The 19,991-nt window shown below is 49.0% G+C and overlaps 5 protein-coding genes across 5 annotated transcripts; 3 read left to right on the top strand and 2 right to left on the bottom strand.

Annotated features, from left to right (window-relative positions):
- Positions 1-136: 136 nt before the first annotated feature.
- N7443_007547 (mediator of RNA polymerase II transcription subunit 12) lies at positions 137-4,908 on the top strand (the record flags this gene model as incomplete). Its single annotated transcript, XM_056887603.1, has 2 exons — positions 137-728; positions 782-4,908. 2 exons carry the CDS (start codon positions 137-139, stop codon positions 4,906-4,908), a joined length of 4,719 nt encoding a protein of 1,572 aa, XP_056739294.1.
- A 792-nt stretch (positions 4,909-5,700) lies between these two features.
- N7443_007546 (uncharacterized protein) lies at positions 5,701-7,685 on the top strand (the record flags this gene model as incomplete). The annotated part of the gene is made up of 8 exons (XM_056887602.1): positions 5,701-5,823; positions 5,875-5,930; positions 5,981-6,108; positions 6,164-6,554; positions 6,616-6,865; positions 6,914-7,070; positions 7,123-7,369; positions 7,427-7,685. 8 exons carry the CDS (start codon positions 5,701-5,703, stop codon positions 7,683-7,685), a joined length of 1,611 nt encoding a protein of 536 aa, XP_056739293.1.
- Positions 7,686-9,333: 1,648 nt separating this feature from the next.
- N7443_007545 (uncharacterized protein) lies at positions 9,334-12,682 on the top strand (the record flags this gene model as incomplete). The annotated part of the gene is made up of 3 exons (XM_056887601.1): positions 9,334-9,409; positions 9,467-11,860; positions 11,916-12,682. 3 exons carry the CDS (start codon positions 9,334-9,336, stop codon positions 12,680-12,682), a joined length of 3,237 nt encoding a protein of 1,078 aa, XP_056739292.1.
- Positions 12,683-12,846: 164 nt separating this feature from the next.
- N7443_007544 (fatty acid desaturase) lies at positions 12,847-14,591 on the bottom strand (the record flags this gene model as incomplete). Its single annotated transcript, XM_056887600.1, has 2 exons — positions 12,847-14,338; positions 14,389-14,591. 2 exons carry the CDS (start codon positions 14,589-14,591, stop codon positions 12,847-12,849), a joined length of 1,695 nt encoding a protein of 564 aa, XP_056739291.1.
- Positions 14,592-16,754: 2,163 nt separating this feature from the next.
- N7443_007543 (uncharacterized protein) lies at positions 16,755-18,974 on the bottom strand (the record flags this gene model as incomplete). Its single annotated transcript, XM_056887599.1, has 7 exons — positions 16,755-17,155; positions 17,207-17,932; positions 17,982-18,237; positions 18,285-18,466; positions 18,519-18,609; positions 18,660-18,792; positions 18,844-18,974. 7 exons carry the CDS (start codon positions 18,972-18,974, stop codon positions 16,755-16,757), a joined length of 1,920 nt encoding a protein of 639 aa, XP_056739290.1.
- Positions 18,975-19,991: the final 1,017 nt, after the last annotated feature.

Below are 19,991 nucleotides of genomic sequence, written 5' to 3'. Positions count from 1 at the left end.
CCACTCCTCTCCTCTCCGCTTGCATTTCCAATACATATCGCGTGCCTTCCCTTATACTGCCGTCTGCCGTCTGCCGTCTGCTGGGCGATTCAAATGACACTACTCTGCCTATATACCGATCCAAAATGAACCCGAGATGATACCCCATTCCTCTGCCGGCGGCCAATCGTGGGGCCACCAGATGCGATCATTTAATGGTGGCCCCGGACGGATTGATATGGCCCAGGTATCTGGTCAATATGATCCTCCCTCGGACAACTCCCAGCCGCCTCTGTCGCAACCCCAGCCGCTACCTGAGACCCGTCAGCCGGCCGTGGTCGATCTAACCGGCGGACTCGAGTCGCACGGAGAACCCCCGCCGAAACGACCTAAACTCGATGTATCTGGAGGTTCGATTGTGGGGGACGCTCCGACAGTGAATAGTGCCGAGGCAAGGAGTACACCGGGTAGCGCAAGTTCGCGACCTCCGCTCTCCTGGCGCGGCCGCCCGCTGTGGTCTTTCCAGGCCGTCATGTCGGAAATTCCGGGCAGCGAGAGTCGAGGCGAGAACGTGACTGGTTCTAGGAATTCGTCGCCGCCTCCGTTCCCTGTCCCGTCTTGGAGTAGCGCCCCGTCCGATCGCCAACTTCCGGGGTCCGAATCTAGGAACAGCTCTCCGGAAAAGAAAGTCTCGACAATTCCATACCGCATTGAAACCCCTTTGGTGGCTCCAAAGTTGAAGGGCGAAAGTAAGTGAATGTATTTTCCAAAAACTCGTCATATAACTAATCTCTGCATTTAGAAGCCGCCGATTTCACTCCTTGGACTGGTAACCATCCCGAAGACATTCTTAACGAACAAACTGCGAAGCAAGGATATTATGACCGTACGCAAGTCTCTCAGAATGAATCCAATACCGCGCGTCCCGCATTATATGGACAGCTAAAGCACCGCACGAGTCTGCACGTGCTCTCCTCTGTTTTTGCCGCTGCTTTGGAGAAACGACAGAACCACAACACAGTCCATGCGCCCTCTACATTCAAGCCTCCGCCACGAGTCACGCTCACGGATAACAAACGTGAAGGTTGGCTTCGAGACCTGGCCAACCCATCTGTACCGTTGCGCAAGCTGAGCCGAACCATTCCCCACGGTATCCGAGGCAAGGTTCTTTTAGATCAGTGTCTGGGCAAATGGATTCCAGTGGCCAGAGCAGTGTGGCTCGCAAAGTGCGTGGGTGCCAATGAGATTCGTGCGTTCAAGCGGAAAGGAACGAGTGGTGCTTTGGCTGTGGGCTTGGAAGCCAAGTGGGTTCGAGACTGGACAACGAACGTTCACCAATTCATTGAGGGAGTGTTCAGTTCACACAAACCCACGGATTGGAAAGCCCGGATGACCTACGCAATTGGTTTGACTGCCCGTCTGTTCTTTGAGAACTTGCTGGACCACGATCATTTCATTGAATGGTTCCTGTCATCCTTCGAAGCAGCGTCTCTCGCCACCGTGCCTGTCTGGCTTTTGATGCTGGGTATATACTGGAATAACATCATGCGGTATAGGCGCAGAGGTCGGCGCTTGGCCGAAATTCTGCTTGCGAAGCTGCGCCTTTCCACCGAAGCCAAACTGGAGCCCCTGCAGCCACTTATCGATCGGTTGTCTCGTTTCATTACAAAGCTTGTCCATGAACATACATCATCCATGATTTTGCCAAATACCTGGGAGACGTACAAAAAGGAGGCCTCATCATGCCTCAACCTCTCCTCCAAAGTCGACCGGGCCCTGTTCCAGAGCATTGCAGAACGCAATGCACGTGTCCAGAGACCTCAGAACTCCAACCAAGCTAAACACCGTTCCCCTCACCAACGCATCATTCGCCTCCTCGATTCCATCCGCTCGGCACAAGGCATCCCGGCCGTCTCAGCAGCCTGTTTGGATGTTGTCGACGACAAGGCAGTCTTAGTCTCCAAGCTTTTGGAGTGGCTTGCAACTCCGTTCCGTCACGGCATCTGTCGAGTCTACGTTGGTGCTCGTCTGCTCCGAAAGTGGAAGTCTTGCGGCGTGGATGTGGACGAGTATATACTCTCTTTCCTCACCCGACTCCAAAATAGCAAGAAACTAAACATGGAAAATGTATACCATGTGATCTCCGAGCTTGTCAGGTCACAAACATTCTCGGTTGGTCGGTACTTGCAATGGCTGATGGCAAAGGGTGCTACGAGCCACTCTCCAGGCAAGGGGCAAGCCGCGCACGATCTGCCTTGCGATATTGGGCTGATCGCCGAACTACCCATCAGTCGTCTCCCAGAACACGTTTCGAATCTGCGCAGCACTTTGCTGGCTCGCACTGGACTTTCTGTATCGGATGAGACTGCAATGGTTGCTGATGTCAAGAATATCATAAGCCTACGCCTTCCGGAAATCTTTGATGTGGATATGCATGATGACCTGTCGCTCAAGTCCTTGCCAGTAAATTTGACCTGGGCCGTGAAGGGGCAAATCGGCCAGTGGCTCCGACGCGGGGTTGCTGAACATACTCGCGAAACTACGACTATCCGAGCCAGTCTTCCAGGTGATGCTGGTTTATCGGTTTCTGCACTGACGCCGGACGAGTTCTACAGCGTCCGCGACATTCTAGAGACATTTGGTGACATCTCTATGCTGGCGGATGTGTTGAAGTGTGCCTCAAGTTCTGATGACAGTACCGTTCTCGCGTCCGTTGCCGATACCACAAACTGCCAGTTTGACTCACTGTCCGTTATCGGTGCCACCACCGACCTGTTCCGCAAGTTGGTCGATGCTTATGCAGGCCTGAAGCGCTTCAGCACACCCAGTCTAGACCTCATGTTCTCGCTGATTGAACTCGGTCTCCGGATCCCCAATGAGCTCAATACCGTTTCCATTCTTCGCCAGGACCTTTCTCGCATGGAAAATAAGTCGATGATGGCTGCATCTTCACCAGTATCAGACCATATGCCCGACGCTTTTGTCGACACAGACCCCTTGTTCCGTGAGAAACTGGACCATCTGCTTTTATCTGGGAATGTCATGGACGAGCCTACTCTGGACTCAATCTTCAACACTCTGACCAAGCACCTGGAGTCCGACGATGGCAAGGCAAAACTTTCTGCTAACGACACCTGTCGCTATCTGGCACAGCTGCGCTCTTTCCAGCCAAAGCATTTCGATGGAATACTTGCTCGCTGGGTTTGTGGTCATCTCCGATCTCCAGATCGCACCATTTTGCTCCGTATGCTTCCACCTTTGATTGGAGTCGGATGCGTTACGATTAGGTCGTTCTTGTCCCTGGTTCAGAGACTTCGGTCTTCATCAGCGGCCATTCCCACTGCGCAAGATTTACCTGCGGATCTTGTCGAGCTTCTCGTGTCTCGTGTTGATAATGGCACGTATCTTGACCTGGTTTCCTATCGATTTCAATTGGCACAACAGGAGTTCCTTTCTAAGAACGCTGAGGAAGCACTGGGAATTGTCTGCAATGCTGCGGCCTCTCTCAATGGTGGCGATAGCAAGCTAATCAATTTGGAGGCCGCTATGGTAGAACTGCTGAGGGAACTACTGGTGCGGAACCCTAAATGTGCTGACCAGAAATGCATGCAAAAGCTTGTTGATCAATACCCAGCAGCCATGGGTATTCTTCAAAAGGCGCTTGATCTGTTACTTGGGGTTGATTCGCAGGAAGGAAACTCAGTGATCTCGGAGGTTGAGAAGCTCGCTGGTACAACGGATGATTTCTCGCTTCCGTTCTGCCAGTTGAAGCTTCAAGTGTTGTTTACTGGGAATCCGGAGAACGAGGATCGTAACAGTATCGTGGATACGATGTTCAGGAGTGTCGTGGCAAGCTCCTATGCACAAAACCTCAATTGGGTCGATCTCGTTGCGCTCATGAACCCAGACGCCGTACGCCAGATTCGCGAACGTGCCGAGAAGGAATTTTTTGCTATCCCGCTACTCGAAGAGCCTAACGATAACACTACAGCGCCACATGGTGCCTCATCTTTGAACTCAGCCAAGCTATACCTCACCATCATTGAGCAGCTGGCTGGCAGCATTCCAGAGTCCGGAAATCCTCCAGTTGCCTCGGTTATCGTGGAGAAGATGGACGCTCTTCTTCACAAGATCATCACCTTGCAACCCAATTTAAATACCGGCGAACAACACTCCGGGTTCACAGCCACTCAAGCACGAACCAATTTCGAACGCTCTCTCGCCTTCTGGTTCTCCGCCCTCTTGAGAATGGTCGTCCTCCACCGTGCTTCGTTCATGCAGCCCTCTCCCACCCTGAAGATTCACTCCACCCACGATCAGTCTCGCCTCCTAATCTCAATATTCTCCATTGCTCTATCTCGACTTCCAGGCGACGTACTCCGCCTCTTCCCAGGAGCTGACTACTTTCCCCGCTCCAGCACCGTCGAGGACTACCGCCCCTGCCCAGGCATCCTGCTCCAAACCCATGCCTTAGACGTCGCCGCCTCTCTAATCGACGTCTTCCCAGACGAAGTCCGCCACCAATGCGCCCGCTTCCTCAAAGAGAAATGTCCCCCATTTGTCCCGCTCCAAAATGACTCTCGTTTCCTCTATCTCCTGGGCCCTATGGCGGATTCTCACGCTGCTGCGCTTGCCCAATCTGCTTCAGCTCCCTCTCCAGCTGCGTCCACGTCAACTCCCACCCAATCGCCTGCCACTTTCCCTACTTCGGGAGGCACGCAGCAACCACCAACTTCATCGGCACTGTCTGCTGGAGCGAGCGAAGGTTCGGATTGCATGAGTCGGCTTCGTCTTCAACGTGGTGGTCGGATAGTTGGTCCGTATCCCATTCGACCTTGGGAGCTTTTGGAAGACGCGGCACCTTTCGTGGGCGTTAATGATACGGCCGTGAATTTGGCCTACTTCGATGCGCGACGCGTTAGGGTCTAAATAACACGTGCTATACCACTCCTCCTCCCTCTTCCTCTTCCTCTTCCACGCCACATTTACCCTATCCAACCATACTCACCCTACATGTCATCCTTTCCTATCCTATGCTAGCATCCACGCATCAGCCTTGCACTGCATCACATCACATTGCCATTTGGGGTTCGATTTTTCATTTCTGTTCCTGCTGTTTCGCGGGGTTACTGCTTCTATTTATTTGTCATGCACGCATTGACAGGGCATTCGTTTTTGAGGTATCGTATTTTTTGTTTTTGTATATACATTCATCTTTTCATATCCCGGTGTTGTTGGGCTGGGTTCAATTTGTACGCCTGGGGTTTAGCATAGCATTGAGTGGGTTTATATACATTTCCAATTCATGGCGGATTTGGGCCTGGGTTATTCTATCAATAGTTTTCTTTGGAGTCTTGTTCACTGTGAATTAGGCGGTATACATAGATGGAGACCGCATTGATGGATTGAATATCATCTTGAGATTGTTCTTCAAGCACATAGCCATGTGTTGACATACACTCTACATCTACTTACAGATGCCCTTTTGTAACTGAGCCATAGCCCTTCGTATATTGACAGTTTAGAATGAACTGAATTGCACAGCCTAAATCAGACATTGAGCGACATGATAAGATCTGATCAAATTGGAAGTTGAAGTACCCCGCTCTGCTATCAGCGGGGGTTGTTGGGGTCATTCATGATCTCCAAGGCTGGACTGGAATTCTTCACGATGTCATCTACAGTCGTGGGTTCTTCGAAGTGTTAACCTGCGTTTTCGACATGGATCAGCCAGAAGATGTTCATAAACCCTCTGGCTTGGCCCCTGCGCCATCAGAAACGAATGGACTTCGTCGCGTCCCTGATAAATTCCCTACAGTCGCACTATGGATTCTCGTCGTCGAGGTATTTTGATTCAATGGACACATGTGGGAAACAATTCTAAACCCTTCACAGCTTGGCGAACGATTCACATATTTTGGGCTAAGTGGCCCAATACAAAACTATATCAAGTAAAGACCCAACACCACAATATACAACCTTGCTGATACCCCATAAACAGCAATCCCTATGACCCAGGCTCAGACCTCCCCGGAGGCCTGGGCAAAGGCCAAGCTATAGCCTCGGCCCTAGGAAACTTCTTCAAATTCTGGGCCTACGCATCAACGGTCATAGGCGCAATAATAGCCGGTGCGTTCCAATCAAGTGCCCGAAACCAAATGACTAAATTCACTAATCAATACAGACCAATACCTCGGGAAATTTAAAGCTATAACTCTCTCCCTCGGGATCTACATCGTCGGCCTGATAATTCTAGTCACGACATCAACACCGGCAGCAATAAACTCCGGCGCGGGCTACTGCGGCCTAATCACCGCAATGATAATTATCGGTCTAGGAACAGGTGGTATCAAAGCGAATGTGACTCCGATGTGCGCGGAACAGTATCAGAGCACCGAACCTATGATCAAGACACTTGATTCAGGAGAACGAGTGGTCGTCGATCCAGAACTAACCATTGAAAGGCTATTCATGTGGTTTTACTGGGTGGTTAATGTCGGTGCACTTTCGCCTCTGATTACGGTTAATGTTGAAGCGGATGTTTCATTTTGGTTGGCTTATTTGATTCCGCTCATGTGAGATGTCTCCATTGGTGTTTAAAAGGTGTGTAGGGGTGGGGGTTCTAACTTATAACAGAGCTATCATCCTCGCTGGGATTGTATTTCTGGCGGGACAGAAATACTACGTGAAGATTCCACCACGGGGTTCTCCTATAATTGATGCCTGGGGGGTTTTGGATATCGTTCGGAAAGAGAAACATTTCAGAAACGCTACACCGTCCGCTTTGAGTGAATCGGGTAGGTTGGATAGATATCCTTTTGCGATGGAGGCTCGGTATACGGATGAGTATGTTTCTGATGTCAGGAGGGGATTTATGAGTTGCAAGGTGAGTTGGTGTAGAAAAACATGAATGGTATACAGCTGAAGTGAATAGATGTTCATTTTCTTCCCGTTCTATTTCATTTGCTGGATTCAGATTTGGAATAACCTCATCTCACAAGCTGGGCAGATGGCTTTGCATGGGACTCCGAATGATCTTTTACAGAATTTGGATCCGATTGCATTGTGTATTTTCATTCCGTTATTGGATTGTAAGTTTCTTGCTTTTTGCTTGTTCAATAATCATATACTGATTGTTTCAAGTGGGATTTTATCCTCTTCTTCGTAAGTGGAAGATCGATTTCAGCCCCGTGCGCCGAATCTTCACTGGGTTCTTGCTTGCGTCCTTTTCAATGGTCTACGCGAGCGTTTTGCAGCATTACATCTACATGTCTCCGTCAAATAGTATCCACGTTTGGATCCAAGCTCCGGCTTATGTGCTTGTTGCTTTTTCAGAGGCTTTTGTTATTGTGACAGGGCTTGAGGTGGCGTTTACGCATGCTCCAAAGAAGTGAGTTACTTCACACTTGACTGCTGAAGTATTTGAGATAGGTGCTAACGGGTATAGTCTGAGATCCGTGATCTCGGCTCTTTTCTGGCTGACTATTGGAATCGCCGCTGCTATCTGCATTGGGTTGAGCCCAGTATCTCAGGACCCATATCTGGTCTGGATGTATGGATCTCTTGCTATTATTGGCTTTGTAGCTGGGTGTTTGTTTTTTCTCTGTTTTTGGAAGAGTGAATGTTCCAGTTTGAAAGACGAAGATATTGTCGAGGATGCTCGGATTAGCATGAACGAGGGAACGGTTGGTTCAAAGGCTGCTTAGGGCAGTAGATCTGCTCGTGGATCGGCGTGATCTTAGCTATCACCGGCTTCTTAAATCATTTTTCTGGATAAGTCACTGAAAACTTTGCGTTTCAGATATACCCTATATCGTTCCCTAGTCTCTTCCAGTGGTCATAGAATTGGCAGGGTGCATAGTAACGCTAATTGCAAGTGACGGTAATTTACGTGCTGAAGATGGGTACTTTTGAGGCTATTTTTAACTGGGCCACGCCTTTTCCCTATCACTATCACCTTGCATGGATGACAAAACAGCGAAAGTAACACAGCCATAGCTGACTCCAGAGGAGGCTGTGTTAGGCTCAGCCACAATTGGTGTTTACTCTGTAGGCGACGGAATAATAGAAAACCACAACGCCAAAGCTGGAGCCCAAGGAAATTGTTGCAAAAGCTTCAGATACGAGCTTTTGGCTTCCCAACACCATGTTCTGTGCTGTTGAGGAGAAATGCTCCATGACTGTGAGGAGGTAACTTAACCCAAGAACCTGAGAGTGGCGGTGAGACTTAGGATACATACATTTCCAAACTGACCGATTGCCTTATCTAGCAATAACAAGGCTTTTGAAGATGCGTTTTCACGCTTTTTGGAAACCCTATCAAAGGAAGACCGCCAAAAATACTCGCCATGTGCATCGTCTCAAGATCTCCTCGACGGACTACGAAAGCTCGATTTTATCTCCAAGAAAGGCCAAAATCACCGAGGGACACGGGTCCTAAAGGCCATTAAATCGTTTTCGGACCGTCTTCAGCCGTACTTTGATGTTGTGTCAATATTTATTCAAGCAGATCCTTCAAAAGCGGCCTTCGTGTGGGGATCAATTCGACTCGTGCTGCAGGTAGGTGGAGTCACCGCAGCGAAAGACTAAACATCCAGATTGCGTCGCTGATCGACTTCTATAGCTTGCCAGCAACTATGTGACGTTTTTCGACAAATTAATACAGAACATTGAACGCTTGACGGACGCGTTCCCGCAGTATGAGCAGATTGCTCGATTGTGTAATTACCATGGCCTAGCAACTGCTACAATGACAAAACACCTGGAGGAACTCTATGTCGATCTGCTTCAATTCCTTCAGGCAGTGGCCCGTGTTTTTACGAATAAAAAAGGAAGTAAGCGCAGCCATTATCCCCCTAATGATCAATTGAGTCTGATCTATGATCGCAGAACTCAAAAGAACTTCAACGGCGATCGGCGTGCTTTTCTGGAATCCCTTTGATTTATTCTTTGAAGAGCTACTCACTCGAATGACACATCATCGCCAGCTTCTAAGCTTGGATGTCCAATTGTTCCAAGCTGAGAGCATCGAATCGATCGAGGTCGAAGCGGTGAAAGAGAGAAAATTTGCTGCAGAAGAGCGTGAACGGGCCAGGATAAGAGCAAAGGATACCTCCTCTGACTCGCAGTGGGTAAAAGAGGAGCTTTTACGGGAACAGAAAGGTTGTTATATCTGGATCTACGGAAGGATGATCTACTATGAACAAAAGCTAAATCCATGCAGAAAGGACATCGTATCGCATATCCAAGTGGCTGGCTGCGCCGCAATTTGCGGAAATTCTCCACAAAGCGCATATTGGGCGACAAGAAGGGACAAATTGTTGGATCCTAGAGGACGAAAACTTCCGGAATTGGATGAAGGGGGTCAATGAAAGTCCTCAAATTACACCAAAGAAGCGGAAGTTCGACTCGAACGTGTTTTGGATTCATGGTATGAACTCCACATGCACGGCAAAGCGATCAATTTGCACTGACAATATACGAATAGGAAATCCCGGCTCAGGCAAAACGGTGCTTGCATCGTTCATTGTTGAAGAGCTTCAATCCATCGCCCAAGATGATCAAACACCATTGTTTTACTTCTTCTTCCGGCAAGCTCAGCCAACCGAAAATCATCGAGCAGCTGCTTATAGATCACTGTTGTCTCAAATCCTCAACGCTTTTCGTCATGACGAAGAGATTCTCGATATTTTTGCATTTGCCTACGAAACTTCACCAAGTGGCCAAATTATCGCGACCCCGGCTGAGATGTTTGAGCTGCTTCAGCTGTGTATGATCAAGCTTGCGGGCTCAACGTTCTTACTAGATGGATTAGACGAGTGTTCCGATAACGACTCTCTCTTGACAGAGCTTCTGCTTTTGCAGGTGAATATCTTGTCCAATTGCAAATTCGTACTCCTAAGTCGTCGCAACCTTCTTTGTCTTTCAAAGATGGTTGCAAATGACCGGCAAAAAGAGATGGAACGAAGCTTGGTGAGCAAGGACATCGCTCGTTATCTGAAACATCAACTTGAAACCCTTTTCGAGGATGACATGCTTCCTAAAAGGGCACACATTCCGTCTCTGGCTGAGAATATGGTTCAAGGCGCCGACGGGATGTTTCTTTGGGCTCATCTGATGATCTCTTACTTGCGGTCTCCGGTCTTCACCCCCTCGCGCAGAGTACGAACAATTCAGGACATTGTCATGCCAGAAGGACTTGAGGCTATGTATGAACGCATCATTTGTCTCATCCAATGCCACAATAGGCTTGAGCGTGATCTCGCAAGTCAAGTCTTCATTTGGTTGACTCACGCAAAGAAACGTTTGGATACACCCCAGCTGCGCTCTGTTATTTTTGAAGATGCAGAGGACTTCGATGCTCAAGAGCGCCAGGCCACGGATTTAATCGAGACAGTTTCATTTGTCTGCGAAGGTCTGGTAGAGTCCCGTACGGTAGGTGCAGAAACATATGTTGATTTCATCCATCTTTCCGTGCGAGAATACTTCACCCAAATTGGAGGTGATGCCTTCAGCTCAACACAATGTCGCAATTCTTTGATTCCACCAAAAGAAATCGCACACTTGTACCTTGCAAAAAAGTGTTTTTGTGAACTGGTCCAAAAATCAGAGATTGAGGCTGGCCTTCCCAGACCTTTCACAGCCTATGCCGTCGAATTCGTCATATTCCATTTGAGCGAGACAAAGGGCTTCCTATCAACACCGTCATTTTCTATCAAGATGGAATGGCAGAAGAATGCAGAGGCAGTGATACAAGCCTGCCACAAATTTCTAGGGACTCCAGCCGCGATTTCCAACTGGATTGAGAAGACATATAGTCATAGCATGCTCATGTCGGACAATATCCATTCTCCTCTGGAATTGGATGGCCTCGCCGCTTGGGTGGAATGGGTAGACCCGAACTTGATCCATTTTCCATCCCCCGAAAAGGCCAAACGTCTGGTATGTGATTTGAAGGCCTTCATTGCAGACATGCAAAACGTCATCTACCACTGGGATACCAAATTGAAGTCTGACCCAAGCCTTATCTGGGATGAGGTCTCCGCATTCTCGCAGTCACAATTTCTCCAGCCCAGCACTGCGTCTTCTGCGAGCTCTCTCATATCAAAGCAGCCAGAGAATATCTCGGCAAGCTCCCGATCTCTCTGTACAATTTCCGAGACCTCGCCGGATTGCACCCGAACAGCAATTCTCAGTATCTGGCCCTCCAGTGCGTTTGAACAGAGCTGGGGAAAGCTAGAGTCTGGAGGATCGTTATCTTCAATGCTACACCTGTGCTCAGGCTGGACTGCAACATATGAGATTTGGATCAAGAGCAAAAGAAAACACAGATGCCAAATATCTTTGGAAGAAAAGGAAATTTCTCTACTGATGCGGCAGTCATTCCGGGAGGAGTTCACTGATGAATGGAAAACGTCCTTTCCTCTCGCCATCAGCCCCTCTTTGGTTTCATTCATCGTTCTCAGAACTATGTTCACGGTCGAGGCAACATGGTGCAAATCAACAGAGATTGATATGAGCTTCCAGGAAGCAAATCATCATTATTGGGATGCGGACCTTCAGCCTTTTGAGTCGCAAGATGAGACCATTATTGGTCTGCCGCCATTTTTGCGGCATCTGCATCACGATTGGTATTCTTACAGGTTTACGTTCAGTTCTGATGAGAAATACGTTCTCCTCAGCCAATTTGTCTATCACAGTAAGAAGAAAGACCTCGTCGTTTTGCGCAGTTTGCCTTCTGGCAAGATGCAATATGTCTCCAGATTGAATGTTAGCACCCGCTTCGGTCATGAACATCGACTGTTATCTGTCTTCCACCCGAGAGATGATTTACTTATTTTCTTCGCTTGTGATGCCCTTCATTTCTGGGAGTTTGGCCAAGGTGCGTCTTGTCATTCAAACCAAAGGCCCATTTTTCTAATCATTTCGATCATTAGGGAACTCACGGCAAGTGACCACGGTAGACAATCAACATGGATTCGATAAGCCGAGAGACATTCTTCTCTCGAGCTGCGGCAAGTATGTTCTACTTCCCATGGATACGCCTTCGAATACTCGCACGCAGAGCCAAGTCATCCCTATACCCGACCATCTTCTTTCATCGGAATCGAATTCTGGTTGCTCGGTCCAAGAAGCAGTCGACACCTCACTAAGCCGCATCGGCTGTACAGATGTTTCAGAATTCAATTTCCAGCCTGGACACGTCATAGGGCATCGTCACTTTCATTTAGGGACGAACGGATCCACAATGCAAACAACATCTGGATCCAGTCTGCAAATAGAGCTCGAAAGACGTGAAGACCAAGAGAATTCAATTTCTCAAAGCCTGAAGGTCATCGAGTTTCCGGGCATCGGCTCCTCTGAAGATTATGATTCGGTGATTCAGCTACCTTTGGATGGAAGCTCAAGGGTCCAAATTCATATGAACCGCAAAGTCCAGAGAGGGTATGACTTGAGGCAAAATACATTCGACCTGGCGCCTTTCGTAAGCAGCCGAGATGCACGCTTTATGAGACTACAGACAACATACGTGAAAGGTGCGATCACTCCAGCTGCAGAGGACGGCGGGTGGGAATCCAAGGGGGTGACTGGGCTATCTGACTATCGACTCTTTTCATCAGAGCCGTTGGAGGCGAAAAGGCCATTCGAGGATATCGATCGGACAATGACCAAGCGATTGAGACGATTTGAAGGAACGATATGAAAGACAGACTCAGAGCTTACGTATATGCGGGACTGTCACGCACGACACGGGAAACGGATCTTTGGTAAAATAAAAGCATAGTAGAATTTAGGTATAGATCTAAAGTACTTGAATTCTCGATTGAACGCCCCTATCCCAAACCCAGTCTCGCATCAAGCGAGCATCTAGTGTGAATGATGATGATCCGCAAAAACACCCTGCTCGGCGCATTTCTTCCGACACTCCTCCAGAATCCGCGCCTGCTTAGCAACATGTCCAAGTCTACTAATAACCTCCTTATTGCCATCGTAGAAGGTAAAAACGGCATACGGAATATTCACATCCTCACAAAACTCCTTAACAAACTGCTGCGTCTTGCGCAGATTATGTCTCGGAATACGAGGATACAAATGGTGGATAGCCTGGAACTGAAGTCCACCGTGGAAAAAGTCCAACCAGGTCGGACAGTCCACGTCCATGGTAGTGCGGAGCATCTTCTGCGGGAAAGACTCCCGAGGGCCAAGATCGGCTGTCGACATCGCGTAGTGCGAAAGGGTAATCTGCACATGCAGCGGTGCGGTGACCATGTGGGAGATCAAAACGAAGGCAATCCGACTCCACCAGCTTGGGATGCTGAGGTAGACGACACCGTAGCCGAACCAGGTCCAGAAGAAGATTTGGCCGGCAAGCTCGAACCAGCGGTGCCACCAGCCGGCGCCGTGGCGGGGTCCGCGGCCGACGATGATGTGTTCCCAGCTTAGGAAGTAGAGGTTGAAGCGGCCAAAGAGGAGAATTGGATAGTAGAGGTAGTGTTGGTACTTGACTGTGACCTGAGCGACGGCATCGTATGCCATGATCCGGTCGTAGTATGTGCTGCGCAGACTATCAAAAAAGCGATGAGATAAAGCGAAGAAGGGCATCAGCTCGATGTCGGGATCGTGTTCTGGGGAATTGGTCACGATGTGGTGGACGTTGTGGCTTCGTTTCCACCAGCCTAGACTGAGGCCGCCTAGGTAGTCTGCGATAATCATGCCGATGGTGGTATCGACTTGGAAGTTATGCGTGATACCCATGTGGCCAGCATCATGGGCGGAGAAGACTAGTTGATGCCAGAAGCATCCTAGGAAGAGTCCCGAGAGACAGAACCAGGATCGGTTCAGGAAGAAGAGGAAGAGGCCGAAGAGGAGGCTGTATCGGGATATTTCGATGGCATAGGCGAAATAGTTGCAGTTGTACAGTCCTGCTGCACGAATGCGCTCGTTGAGCTGGCGGTATTTCTGAGTGATGTTTTCTTGGTACTCGGCTGTGAGAGGAGGATACTTGGATTCGTCCAGCAGGATCTCGGCCTGAGTCCGAGCGTCCATCACGTAGGCTCCTTTGGATTCTTCGGTTCTGACTTCTTCTGTTGGCGGGGGTATGCTGCTGAATGCGGAGGATAGGGAAGAGATCGATAGCCTGCGTCTTAACCCGGAATCGTCTGCGTCGAAAATGGGAGATGGTGGAGGTGAAACCTCCTCAGATAGGTCTGAGCTCGAGATGTCTCCATCTTCAGCATCATCGCCGTTGTATGGGCGGAATTGGCCGCCTTGGATAGGAGGAAGAAAGTTGGTCCATCTTCCCTCGATGGAGCCAATCTGGAACTTGCTCATGCGTTGACGTGCTTCTTGTGAATGGAGACTTTATGCCGTCAGTACATTCGCAAGTAATAAAACGAATTGGATGCTTACGCATTGACTTCATCTGTGGCATCTTTGCCAATCATGTGCCTGATGGCCAAGGAGCCACCGGGGTGAAATTTGATCCAGCCATCCAGTCGTAGCACTTTACCGTCGACGATGATGATTGATCTGTTGTCGGCAATCATGCCTTCAATCTCGCGCCTCGAGAGGACTTTGTCCCTGGCCGAAGCCCGGGTAGCTGTCTTGCTCATCTGCGGTGGTTGACGAGATATGTGGAGATACCCAGACCAATATTGCAGGAGATTCTGTTTAGAGATTTCAGAGATTGGAATTTTAAGATTGTTAAAAGAGGAAGAGGGTCAGATAGATAAAGAATTTAAGATTGAAACTATCTAAGACTATTTGGAACAATGGAGCTACGCGAGATCACATGGGAAACAAGTGACCGTGCAGGCAAATATAGAGACAAGGTAGTTATGGGGCACGTTTACTCCCTACCAGCGAACTCCCATTTACTCTGGTACCTAAAACTAGCGCCATAACGCAAGACGTCTCCTTCCCCTCGATCTAAAAGCCAAAGGGGGCAGTGTACGGCGTAGTGGGCCACTTGGGAGGCAATTGTGGACACGGAGTCCATCCCATGGGGATGTTGTAAGGGGAATATGGTAGAACAATAGTGGAGAGGCATGTAGTCCGTCCATAGTGGCGTCTATGGGCCATGTCTCTGCGTCGAAGGCCCCAGCGAATGCCATGCCAGATTAATATGATTCGTTGAGTGGGCCTGAGCCGACGCGTATCCAAATCTCGTGGATTTTGACTCGCTGAGTTAGAACAAGCTTAAACCTAGAGACGTCTCCCCTGGTCGGAGATTGAATTGATCCGTTCGCTAAAACTAGCTTCCCTTCTTCCTCTAGTGGCAGGTGTCTGTGCCTCGAGACAGAGATTACTTGCTAAATTGCTAAAGTGCTAGTGGGCCTTCGTATTCCCTCGATAACGGTCGTCGACCTTAGATACGCAGTGGCGAAACCCCCCCGACCACCCTTGGCACGGCCCTATCCATTTTTAATAAATCTGGTACGGGTACGAGGGACCACTTAAACGCAAAACGCTCGCACTGAGCCGACGGTGAGACAAGAGGCGAATAGATCTGCCACTTTACGTCTCCATCTAGATTGTGGCCGCTCCAGCCCCGCCCACGTCTAAAGGGGTGACAGGTTGAGCCCACCCTGCATACGTAAATTCAGGGCGTCTTTCCTTTCCCGGTGAGGTGCTAGATTTAGCCACGTGCCTGATCCACTACTCAGGGATCCCTGGAGGCTCTCCTGGGGTACTACCGCAGTTGGTGGTTGCGGGGGGTTTCATCCTTTCAACGAATTGTGCGTCGTAATTGGTCTTCTCGCCTAATACGAGTGGTTACTTTTAGACAATTAGGTCAGACATCTGTACTCCGTATACGTATAGGCAACTGAATTTTCCTAAGCACGGCCGACTCCGACTAGTGTTCAGGGGAAGCCCTAGCCTAATCTTTCAGGATGCTGTTCTTGGACTAGTCACGATATCTTTACCTAAATAAGATTTTTCGAGAAGACTCTATCTAGCCAAGCCGCAAAAGAAAGGCAATGACGGGCCCAGAAAAGAACACGTTGATGCCCTGCCTATTCTGGGTAAATCAAATCTACAATTCCCAAGGTTCATACGTACCAGCCAAGCCACAGCCAATTTTGCCGAGCCTGTGCTTGGCTGAGCGCTGTCGTGGCAAAGGCGCTATTCCGCTCTTCTTCTTTTTTTTTAGCAATTATTTCTATTGTCAAAAGCGCCTGATGGTGTAGTTAAGGCCGACTCTCAAGCCGGCTTTAACTACACGACGACGGCGACCATACTTTCTCGGAAATCGATTGAAATCTCAAAGCCGCTCTTAGCGGCAGAATATTGCAGAGTAACATCCTCGTTTTAATCTTGAATCATGCAATCTAGACATGGTAGTCAACAATATTAACAAATAGAATACGTATACGTCTTCCCCTTGGCTGTGGCGGACGACTTACCGAGGCTATCTAACAGCTAGCTTGATGTTACTACGTTCGAAAAAGATTCTTCAGTCCACGAGTATATTGGAATTAATTCTATAAATGTAAAAATCTTGTCTAGCTATATCCTCCCATTCCGGTCCTGGCATAAATCCGGGTGCGACTGCGGACCTGCAATGTCGAAGCACCATGTTCCATACCTAATACAATGTCAAGCACACCTGCGAAATCACACGCAACGAGATAAACAAATAAACCAACCACATCAATAACGCAGAAGACCACTGGTTTTTCAAGACAAAAGCGCAATATCCCTAATAATTCCATCAAGTGAACTTGGACGAGAAGCTCCGCGCTATCGACCCGCTCCGTGAGGTCGAAAGCGGACTACACTACCAACCCTCCCTTGCTCTCTAGCTCTTGTTCCTGAGACTCTTTTCTCGTTTTTTCCTTTTCTTGCTCTTCTGCTGCTATTTCGCGAGCTACGACTTCCATCAGTTCCTTAGGGTAATCGCCTTGGAGACCCTCGACTCCTTTTCGAATGTATTCCCCAATAGTCTTGCCGGTTCGCAGTTGGTATTCCTCATCAACAGGTCTGCGAATGCAAGTCTGGGGACTTGAGCTGCTAACGCAGTCTCTGAGAACATATGACTCGTTGGGCATGTTGTCCGTGCGAGAAGCCTTCTCCTCCTTCTTGTCGGGAGTGGTCTCAGGCGTCGTGTCAGACTCCGAGGTGGGTTCAGGGGTCGTGTAGTCTTCGTCAACTTCTTCTGCTACTTTTGCCATAGCTGGGACGGGATGAGGTTGTTTTGTGAACTCGGACTTACACTTACACTTACACTTTGGCTCAGACTTGGTCTCTGGGTCTGATGAAGATGTGTCTTTATCGTCATCAGACCCTTCATCTTCAGTGTCTGAGTCGTGGACACGGATCAGTCTGGGCCTTTCGCGGTCCTTGAGGCTAAAAATATCCTCTTCGGGTTTGGTCCTAGTCTCAGGCTTGGTCTCTGCCTTGTTTCCGGTCTTTTTCTCGCTCTCGATCTCGGTATCTCCCTCTGGCTCGAAGCTCTCTTTTTCTCGGGGCTTCTTGTCTGTTTCGTCCTCCGTGGCTGTTTCAGCGCTCGTGCACGACCTGTCATCCTCCTTGACCGTGACAATGGTACTAGGCGGCGTGACCTTGTTGTTGTTATGCGGAACCGTGAGAAGGTTCACATCTTGAGGATGGGGCTCACTGTACCCCAGGTCCGGGCTGAAGTATCCCTCGGAGTAATTGGGCATATGGAATGAAGGACTATAATATCCATTGCTTTGCTGGTGAGGTTCGCCCCAGCAAGCCGGTGGATGAGGGCTGTACATCGGCTGGCCGCCCACGATGAATGGACCATTGTTGCCTTTGGGGGGGAAGGTTCCCGGTGGGGGATGGGGGGTGGAGAGACCAGATGAAAAAGGATTGCCGTACATCGGCTGACCATGGATGATGAACGGAGGAGATGCAAAGCCATTGTTTGGGGGTGGATGAGGGTAAAAGGGGTGGGTGATCACCGTATGGTATTTCGTGGACCATGCTGGAACCATTGTTATATCCCCCACGATGATGGCTATTCTCGTACCCACCCCGAGGATGCATGTTTTCCTGGTGGTACTGGGAGTTGCGATACCTGGAATACCCGCGATAGCCACCTCGTGGAGGTCCATTGCGATGCCCTCCACGACCGTTGAATCCTCGCTGGGGATGATTGCCCCGGAATGACTGGTGCAAGTTGTATGGTTTCGTCTGAGGCGGTTCACTCGTCGGCCCGGAGCCAGGCTTGAGAGGGCTTCCATCCATGTCGAGAAGTGAGAGGTAATACGTATGGTCCTTGGAGAAATGCTGGAGATATGTGAGTTGTGGTCCGCACGAGGGAGGGAGGTGCTCACCCTGATGGCGTCTTTGCAGTCATCAACATAGGCAAAGGTAACTTTACCGACGTTGGAAAACCAATTTCCAGACTGATGGGACTCGGTAGTCCAAGCCTCAAGAACACCACGTCCTCCCAGGACAGATAACACTTCTTGTTCGGAGATGGGCGCACCAGAGCGGAAACCGAGAAGAGCCGTTCCTACTGTTGTCAGTCCAGAACACAGAGTTTGGAAAGTGCGACTTATGCTTACGTCTTCCCTTTGCTTTCTCAACTCTTAGATAACGGCCATGTAGTTCTGTGCTTTGGTCGCATTCTAAGGCTGCGTTAGCATCCTCAACTCGCTTTCGTCTATTAGCTTAATCCATTCATAGACGGGAACTACGCATCATACCTCGAACTGCACAAAAGCACCGGGTAGATTTCTCTTTTTGTCTTGTTTAATCTTAACATGGCAAGGGCCGAACTGCAAGAAGACCCTCTTAAGATCTTCGGCCAGCTGCTCGGCCGGGACCTTGGTCGAGAGACTGGAACACGGTTAGCACATAGGTGTTCATTTTATAAACTTAGGCACTTACTTTCCAATGAAGATACACGCATCAGGAGAGAACAGGCCCTGTGCGTTTTTAGCGGAGGGCTCCTCTTGCATGCGATCTCCTCGGCGAGCGTATTGCGTCCCAACATGGGTAACAAACGGCTGTTTGGTCATCTTGTGGGTATGTTTTTGTGCCAAATGGTGTATGTGATGTGGCTTTCAATCAGAAATGAGATTAATAGCGAGTGTAGATAGCCAGGAAGGCCGTTTATAAGATGAGGATGTGTAGAAAGTATGAAGAAAAGAAAGGATTATCAGCATCATGAGTCTTCCTCCGCCGACTATTTGAGTCTCGCTATCTTAGCACAGCCAGAACTAAACCCTTTTATCCACATGTGGTCCGCGTCTCTTCGAGCTGTGAAAATAGCCCTTGACCCATGGCTAGGTCCTGGGGTTGAGGGTTTGGGGGTCAATTTCATTCAGTACCATACCGTTGTGAGGCCTCCGACTACAGATACGTAGCAGGGAAATATGCAATTTCGGCCGGCTATATTCCGTATAGGAACTCTGAATAGTTGGAATCTACAGTGGAATCCATGGTTCCATGTTTTGACAGGGGTGACTCCTCGGCGCAGCTCATCCAGAACCGCTTAGTTGCGGTCATGCAGCTACACTCGACCATGGTCAAGGACAACTATAGAATGTCAAGCTCGAGTTACAAAAGTAGAACATGACAGGTGCATCCCTCGTACGGCTGTAATTCTCATACATCAATACAAATTGAGTGAAATTCGAGGGATGTACATACCCACCCATGGACAAAACAGTGAGAAATCAGGGGTACATCAGCAAAGCCAATTCCTCCGTCCCTCCTGTCACCTATGACCTCAGAGCTTGTCATACAAATTCTTTTGGTCCCGAGCTACCGGCTTTCAAAACAGGAATGGAATTTTCCTCGGCAGACTCTTAGTCTGCTGAACTCTGATCTTTTTGAAAGCAAATTACGGCGTCTCCGAAATTTGAGTAAAGGGGTAAAGGTAGTTAGATACGGTGCTAGCTTCGTGGTCTGCATCAAGCCTGGGCAGCAACAACATGCATTCAAAATCATGTCTAGGAGACTTGAGGCTTTGAACTGTTTACTAGGGGGAATAAATGCGCAATGACGGTTAAAAGAGGAGTGCTAAAGAAAAT

Source organism: Penicillium atrosanguineum (genome assembly GCF_028827265.1).
Source record: "Penicillium atrosanguineum strain IBT 20685 chromosome Unknown utg000006l_segment0_segment0, whole genome shotgun sequence".
NCBI lineage: Eukaryota > Fungi > Ascomycota > Eurotiomycetes > Eurotiales > Aspergillaceae > Penicillium > Penicillium atrosanguineum.
The sequence above is the reverse complement of the archived record's forward strand: the minus strand, read 5'-3'. Positions and strand labels throughout refer to the sequence as shown.